Here is an 8,722-nt window from a genome sequence, read left to right on the forward strand (position 1 = left end):
AAAACAAGCATAAATACGCATATACACATATGTAGGTAAAGACGGTATTTCAATCCAGTGTAGATATTTGCAGGAGTGCAAACATTCCAACTAAATACCACAAATCCTGCCTCTCCTTCGCTTTTTATAAGCAAGGATTGGAGGATTAACTAACTTGATTTAGTGCAGTGGTTAAGTGTGTGGGCTCTGGAAGTAGACTGTGTAATTTCCAATCCTGTCTCTGCCACACAAGAGCTGTATAACTTTAAGCAATGTTCTTTCCCTCTCTGCATGTTTCAATTTTCCTCATCTGAACAATAGGGATTATAATACTATCTGCATTAAGGGACTACTGTATAGATTCAGATGTAGAGAGGTTGGAACAGAGCCTGGCATATAGGAAAGCCTCGATAAGTGTTAACTATTATTTAAAACTAAATGTGGTGAAACCCTAAAATATCTAGAAAACATGTGGTATGTTTTTATGACAGAGATATTAGGAAATATCTGAAAAAAAACACAGAACACAGCTGTATAAAAGCACTTTCTGTTGTTTGGAAGATACCTTTTTCTTAAATTGCTGTCCGCCTACCTGATGGCTATTTGTGATGCAAACAGCATGGCAGACTTCACAATATTTTGCTTTTTAGCAAATCTCTTGGTCTGAAGAAAGGGTACGTTTTCTCTAGGAGGAGCCAGGCACTAGGCCCAGTATGACCAAAACTCTGACTCTGCTCCTCTTCTCCACACATACAACCCCCTAGTGTGGGATCCTTCCAGGGTCCAGATATTTGACTTGGACCACTGCTGACAGATGTCAGGATCAGAGCTGGGACTGCAAATGGTCCATCTCTGGAGGCCTGCCCTTTCAGTAACATCCGGCTGCAGGGATCTGCTTTTCCCAAAACTCTGACAGTCTTTATTTCCCCAGGCACAAGCCCTGGTCCCGTGATAGACTCTGTTTGATTCATATCTACCTAGTCTCCTCAGCCACTTTCTCATTTGCTGGCTCATTTCCTCATATATCATTCAGCATCCATTTATTCAGTCCTTCATTAAGTGCTTTCCATGTACTAGGCCCTTTGTTAGCTGCTAGGTATAATGTCAGTGGCGGTCCCTGCCCTAGGAACTTCTTCCTCCTGGACACCAACATGGGGCTGGGCATGGGGCTGACGAGTTCAGTCTCTGATGAGGCTAGAGCAAAGACTCCAAACACCCAATCAACTGTAAAGGACTATCAATAGAATATGACCAAAAAACAGTGGTTTAGATGAGCGCTCTCCTCCCTAGCCAGGATTTTTAGATTCAGGTTCCTACCTGCTGTCTGCCCTGGTGAGCTGGGCTTTACTTCATATGAGCCCTCATGCTTCCCCTGGCCCATATGAAAGGAAGATGAAAGCAGCAACATTTCTTTCCCTGGGTTTTTTTCTCAGACCTACCAAGCCTTCCCAGGGTGGAAGTTAGAGATTGCATTTTACATCTTCCCCAGTCAGAGTCAGCCCCGGAGCACATGTCTTATCAGTTGCTGGAAACAAATAAGCAAGACTTCCCTCTGCTTCCCCTTAGCACCACCACAGACAACAGTTCCTTTGATCTGGAAAAGAACTCCCCAACTGATGAGGTGTGAAGTTGGGGGAAAAGGGAGGTTTGAAATCTTGTGCTCCGCCTAGAGAACACAAGAAACCTGAAACAGTGGGGAAAGTTGCCCAAAAAGCTCATCGGAAGCCACATGCTGGTAGCTAAAAGGTAAAAGGTTGGTTCAGGTCTTTGGGTTCCAGGTGTAGGTTCTGTTTCTCCTAGTTCCTGAAAGGACTCCCAACACTGAGTCTCTAACACCATGGCCGCTTTTACCATAGCGGTATCCTTCCATCAAAGAGCGTTTCTTTCCTTGACAGGAATACAGCATTAACGTTTTTGATGTTTACACTCCCATTCTGCAATAAAGCTTTAACAGACTGTGCTTTGTGTGCATGCTTGTTCGTGTGTACACGGGCTGTGCCCATGTGAAGGTATATTCAAGTGTGAATATGCATTGTGTGTTTGTGCAGGCCTCTATAGTGTGTTTACCAGTGTGAGACCATGGATATGTTTATGTGTCCTGGAAGGCATGGTTCACCAGCTTGATTTATGAATTGTAACGCTTTTACCCTAGAAGTGCACAGGAAATGGGAAGCATCCGTGTGCAAGCAAGAATTTAGCCCGAGATACTGAGGGCACCGCCTGTGTTATGCACATCCTACCTCAGTGCCTTTGTACAGAATGGTTCTTCTGCTGTAATACTCTTCCCTCCCCCCCTCAAATCTTGATCTACTTCATTCATACCAGTTTTCAGATTTAAGATTGGAGTACATACTCACAAAGACTGTCACCAGATGAGATTAAGCCCCTGTAATACTGTTTCATAGCTCCCTGTGTTTTATAGCACTTACCGTAGTTTGTGATTATATGCAATGAGTACCCTTCAAATACAATTTGAACAGTTCCTGCTACCAGATCATAAACTCGTGAAGGCAGGATCATGTCTTTTTTACTTACATTGAATTTCTAATCCTTAGCAGGATGCTGAGCACAGAATAGGTACTCAATTTCTGAGCTAGGCATTGTAAGAAAGACAAAATCCAGGACAAGCTGAGTCTGGGGCAATGAAATCAACTCTCTTTATCTGGCTACCAGGGACAGTAACTTTGTAAACTTGGTGAGATGAGGGAAGTTTAGGACTCAGCCTGAATCCTGCTCTACCTCTATCCACTTAAGAATCAGCATTAGGGGGCCGGCCCTGTGGACGAGTGGTTAAGTTCCTGTGCGCTGCTGTGGCAGCCCAGGGTTTCGCTGGTTTGGGTCCTGGACATGGACATGGCACCGCTCATCTGGTCACGTTGAGGCAGCGTCCCATATGCCACAAATAGAAGGACCTGCAACTAAGATATACAACTATGTATAGGGGGTATTTGGGGAGATAAAGCAGAAAAAGAAAAAACAAAAAAGATTGGCAACAGTTGTTAGCTCAGCTGCCAATCTTTAAAAAAAAAAAAAAGTAGAATCAGCATCAAATCCAGAAAGTGAAAGCCTCCTTGTGGGACAGTCTTCAAGGGCAATAAAAATAAGAAACTGTGCCCAGTTTTAAGTCAGGATAATGGTAGAGAACTCCAAATAAAAGAGTACATGGCGGCAGCTCCCACAGGATGCCAAGACTGGGGGACCTCTGGAATGATGCCAGGAAAGCTGCAAGCCTCAGCTCACCCTCCTCTGTTCTCCATGCTTCTGAATCTTCTAACTTCAAACCTTTCAGTTTCCCCTCCAAGCCCTCCTGTCCAGGCAGAGACAGCTCTTATCACCGCCTCTCCACCCATATCCTCCCCCTTTCTCACAGCCCACAAAGAATCAGACTCAGGCAGCAAACGACACTGGAGATCAGATGTAATTGCATCTCACGATAGGCATAAGCAGAGCTCAGGCTGGGACCCCACAATGGTACAGTGGCAGGGGTGGTTGGGTCACTTACAGCACCCCCACTCTGCTTCTGGCTCTCATTCTTGCTCATTGACTCTGGGTCAACTTGTCTCCACAGTAAAGGGCATCATAGTAAATTTGGTTCATAGTGCAGATGCATTCAGTAATGGGGGAGCTGGAGCAGTGGGGTATGAAAAGGCACAGAGGAAAAGATATGGTCTGAATAGCTAGGGCTGATACAACTGCCTCAGCTTCTCCACAGCAGCGTCCACGTCGCCCCCCGTGGCAATGAGGGCCTGGAGATTGGCTTCAGGATTCAGAAAGCCCATGGCTCGAAGTTGCTCTAGCTGAACTCGGAAGTGAGTCTCAGGCTGCAGCTGCTGGAGATTGGCACTAGCTAGGGCTTGCAACGTCTGAAGGAAGGGAATACAATGGAAGCCTAGCTCCATGGAGTCCTGTACTGAGGGGACCTCAGGAGCTGTGGCTGAGGGAGGGACCTCAGGCATCAGGGCACCCTCTCTAAGCTCTGTACCTCCTGCTATACTTCCCAGGCCTGCCAGGCAAGGCATGAACCACAGTAGGAGGTGAGGTGCTTCAGTAGCCAGGACCTGCAAACCCTGCTCAATTTGTAGCAGGGCATTCATGGCACGAGGGTTTGCCATGGCTGCCTGGAGATGCAGCAGCAGTGGCAGCTGCGGGTGCATCTCATCCTGCAACTGTGGGGCCTGATTCATTCCGGCTGGCCTCAGAGATCTTTGATAAGCTGGTGGTGGCAGCCAGGCATGCTCAGGGATTCCAGAGGTGGTTGCCATGGAGGAAGGTGGTGAAGGAACAAATGGGACCCTGTTGGCAGCACCCAGTAGCCCTGAGACAAGATCAGGCATGCTGGTGTTGTGGCCAGTGGAGTTGTTCCCTGCATCATCTTGGCCTCCATCTTGTCTGGTACTGCTCTCTGTGGGGTATCTCAGGAATGCTGGGCAGGAAGACTTTCCCTTGATTGTTACTGACTCCTTGGGGAGAGTCTGGCCTGGCTTAGGTTCCTGGGATGAGGGTGGAGCTGGGGGAACTTGGTTTCTTGGTGGTGGTGGTTCTTGGCTTGGGTTGAGAGAGGAAGCAGTCCCCTGCAGGTAGGTTCCCAGGGACTGGGAGGTCTCATATAATTGCTGGAGGTAGTCATAGAGCCGTATGTTACCCAGAATGTTAGGAACCCTGTTTCTAATTTCTGATACATCCTGGTCCCCAGGCTGCCCGCCTTGCCTGCCACCGGGGCCTTCATATGTGGAAGCCCAGGGGTTGGGAAGAGGGTCACAATTCTCCATCCTTGAAGGTTGTCTGCTGCTGGTGGTAGCATTAGCAGTAGTGGTAGTAGCAAAGGGATTGCCACCAAACTGCTCCTGTACTGCATTTAGCATTGGGTCCATAATATCTCTGTACATTGTGCGAAGCACATTGTAGCCACCAGGGATGCTCTCCAGGTTACTGAGCGCCCGGTCCTGGCTACGCATCATCTCTTGCATCATGGCAGGGTTGCGTAGAAACTCCAGTGTCTGCCGCGTGATTTCAGGGTTATTGAGAATATGCCCAATCTCAGGATTGTGCTGGATCAGCTGCTGCATATGGGGATTATCAAGAACCAGCTGCCGTACCAGGCCTGTGTTGGACAGCAGATCCTGGATGAAGGGGTCATCAATGATCTGAGCCACAAACTCAGGCACAGATACCTGCTGCCACATCAGTGAGCTTGCCTGGTCAGGGAAACTGCCAGGGGCCAGGTCCAGCCCACTGAGGCCTGTGAGGACACTTAAGCTAAAAGTATGTGGCCCACCTGCTAGATTAATGGAGCTTCGCTGAGGGAGTGATCCAGGGCTTGGGGCTGGGGTAGGGACTGAAGCAGCTGGGCACTCAGTGCCCATGGTGTGGGGCTGCATCTTGATGACCAGGTGGACAGTGAGGCCATCTCGCACTCCACACTGTGCTAGCGAGTCAGGGTCCTTGAGGATTTTGCCAGCAAAGATTAGGACCAGCTGATCAGGGTGGGCCTTAAAGCGCTGGGATATCTCTTCCTTCAGCTGCTGGATGGTACAAGTGTCTGTAACTGAGAAATCCTCCTTGTCCTTGGGTGTCTTCACTGTCACCTTGATGAGGTGGGGATCCTGAACCAGTGCTGGGTTGCCCTGTGGCAGGGCCTTTCCACTTTTGGCCATGGTGGGCAGCAGGAGGCCCAGGTCTGTGGGGACACAGCTAGGGAATGGGGATGGGAGACCAAGATCAGCATTGCGCCGTGGTGAAAGTAGGAAAGGTGAGCAAGAAGAGGGTGTGAAATCTCAGGGTGGGAGAACCGAAGGGTCCACATGGAAGGAGCAATGAGGTCCCTTGGATAGGATGGTCTGGGAGGATTACGGGTTTAAGAGATATTGAGGTCAGGGGAGGGAAAGCTGAAGTCTTGAGAAAGAGATCTAGAGTTGATGTGTATGGGGGCAAAGGCAAGATGAAGGGTCCAGTTTGGGGAACACATACCAATCAGCTGTGGCCCCGTGCTTCCTCTTATACAGGGCTCAAAACTGCCCTCATCTTGCTGAACGGCCACCCCTGAAGCCTTCTGGGCTGGAACCCACTCCATAAGTTCACCTCTGTGACCTCAGCACTGACATCACAGCCTCATACAATGGATTCTTGAGACTTCTCCAAGGAGGATCCCTGGGAACTCTGTCTCCCCTTCCCTTTAACTTTCCTATTCCCTTTATCTCAGTTGCCTTCTTCAGAGTGGCCTGGGCTAACCCTGCCTTCTCAACCAAGAGTCCTGCTCCCGCAGCCTGGTATGTGGTATGCAGAGACTCAGACTAGGCTTGGACAATTGGGAAAGTCTTCTTAATTCCCGAATCCCATTAAAACCCAAATTCAGCTACTCCCCAGTCCAACCTCTCCTTCCGGGCATTCTATGTTCCTGTCTTCTCTCTGATTCAACATTAGCCATGAATTCTTTATATATTTTCAAAGTATTGATTTTCTGATGGGAAGGATCTAGGGTATGAGGGAGGCGTCAAGGATGACATGAACTTTTTATTTTACTTTTTAAAAATTATTATTATCCCCCAGAAGAACTCAAAGAATGAATTGGCTATTTACTAAGATTAAAAAAAAAAAACAGGCAATAATGTTGTTGAACAGAAAATTAAGTGTTCAGTTTTACATATATTTGAGATGTCTGTTTTATATCCAAATAGAAATGTAGAAAAGCAGTTCAATTTCATGAGCCTTGAGTTCGTCGCATTGACAAAATATTCAGAGTCATGAGATTAGTGAGTATAGTAAAAGAATAGAAGTAAAAAGATTGAGTCACAGACACTACAATATTTAGAATTCTGAAAGATTTGATGAGTTCAGCAAAGGAAACTGAGAACAAATAAAACACTTCAGAAAAAGAGAGAAAGAGGGAGAGAGGGAAGGCAAATGGAGAGTTTCAAAATGGAGAGAGTCACCAACTGTGTCAAATGAAGCTCATAGATCAATAAGATGAGGACTGAGAACTGACCACTGGATTTGACAAAAGCACATTGGGGACCATGATGAATCCAGGTTTGGAAAGATGGTGGGGCAGAAAACCTGACTGGAGTGTGTTTAAAAGCAAATGAATTGGAAAGGAAGTGGACCTAATAAGAGTATTGTAAATGAGACAAAAAGGATGACGGTTGTGTGGGAATGTGGGGGTAAAAGCATTTTCGTTTGTTTTTTTCTTAAGCTGAGAATATTACATCATGTATTTATTTTGATGGGAATAATCCAATGAGGAGGAAAAAATGATGAAGAAGAAAGAGAAAATAATCACAAGAGTAAGTTGTTGAATAGATATATTACAGGGGTTAGGATCAAGTGCCCAAGTAGACAGCTTGATTTAGGAGCATGGACATTTTATTCATTAGGAGCGCAGAGTGTGCGGGTATAGATGCAAGTTAGTTGGTTGATTTAATGGTGGATGCAGGTGGAAGTCACTTCCAATCCCTTTTGTTTTCTGATTGGAATAAGCAAAACATCAGCTGAGACTGAGAAAAGAAAAGGGAGTGTTGAAAGATTGAGAAAAGTACAAAAGTTATGAAATTATTATCTCGAAAAATAAGGTAATGAATTCGCTAGGGCCTGGGAACTTCCAGTGAAGTCCCCAGACCTACGGGGTCAGAATCACCTGGAAACTTCTTATAAATGCAAAATATGCGGCCCCACTCTAGACCCGCTGCATCAGAAATCCTTGGAATGAAACTCAGAAATCTGTTTTAACATATCCTTCAGGTGATTTTGATGCAGATTCTGGTGCAAAACACTGGAGCAGGAAAATGCAGTAGGATTTTTAACAGACCAGTTAAAGCTTTTGGTAGTAAATTTAAAGAGACTATCAGCACATTGTATGCTTTTCTCTGTCTACACAGAGATTAAGCAGTGTTGTCTATAATCATGATGAGTTTGCTAAGTATTAGGCCAGAATGATTATATTGGTAGATCACGGAGTAGTGTTGAGCTAGAAAACTGGTCAGGAAGCAAAAGGAGGTGCAAGGAGGCCACCTACCCACTTCTAAACTCACGGGGAATGAAACAGCCAGCGCTGGAGAAGCAGGATCCTCAGCGAACAGCCAGATTGCAGTTACAGCAAAAAGGTGAGGAAACACTGAGAGAAGGTTGTAGATGGAAGGTTGTGCTGTTGCTACATTATGAGTTCTAAATGGTAGGGTGGAAAGTTTTGGAGAATTGAAGACAAGTGGAAAAGGGAGCCAGGTGAGGGATTTTCAGAGCGTATTGGGAGGAGAATCAGAAAGATGACCTGGAGAGCCTGGGCTTTTTTATGTAAACTGAGGCCAACAGTGTACAAGCTTTAATCAGATTAATTGACTGGATAAGATGTCTTAATGGGGAGGTGAAAAATCGGTTTTAGCTATAATTCTTTTCTTGAGATGTATCTTTTTGGTAGGTGGTTACAGTGGGGTGGGAGTCTTTGGCAGTAGGTTTACTAGAAACACTGGGAGCTTCGTGGGCCCGTCCTTCATTTTTGCTGATGGCAATGTCGGAGCTGGAGGATGGGTGGTCTGTGAGGAGCACACAAATCTCTGTGGATCACCTTTGCAGACCACAATCTGAATACTTCTCACCACCTACACTGCTCCCACCCTAGTCCCAGCCACTACCATCTCCCACCTGCTCTATCACAAAAGCCACCTGACTAGTTTCTTTGCTTCTAACTTTTTCCTCTACCACATCTATTCCCTGCTCAGCATCCAGACTTGCATATTGAATTACTCCATTCCTT

The 8,722-nt window shown here is 46.3% G+C and overlaps 1 protein-coding gene across 1 annotated transcript; it reads right to left on the bottom strand.

Annotated features, from left to right (window-relative positions):
* Nucleotides 1-3,379: 3,379 nt before the first annotated feature.
* LOC103553527 (ubiquilin-3) lies at nucleotides 3,380-6,237 on the bottom strand. The gene is made up of 2 exons (XM_008524128.2): nucleotides 5,947-6,237; nucleotides 3,380-5,670 (listed from the first exon to the last, which is right to left on the bottom strand). Exon 2 carries the CDS (start codon nucleotides 5,631-5,633, stop codon nucleotides 3,657-3,659), a length of 1,977 nt encoding a protein of 658 aa, XP_008522350.2. The 5' UTR covers nucleotides 5,634-5,670; nucleotides 5,947-6,237; the 3' UTR covers nucleotides 3,380-3,656.
* Between the last annotated feature and the right edge of the window lie 2,485 nt (nucleotides 6,238-8,722).

Source organism: Equus przewalskii, chromosome 6, assembly GCF_037783145.1.
Source record: "Equus przewalskii isolate Varuska chromosome 6, EquPr2, whole genome shotgun sequence".
Classification (NCBI taxonomy): Eukaryota; Metazoa; Chordata; class Mammalia; order Perissodactyla; family Equidae; genus Equus; species Equus przewalskii.

Coding starts and splice junctions, on each gene's coding strand:
- LOC103553527 (XM_008524128.2), bottom strand. CDS start 5,633: ATGGCCAAAAGTGGAAAGGCCCTGCCACAGGGCAACCCAGCACTGGTT.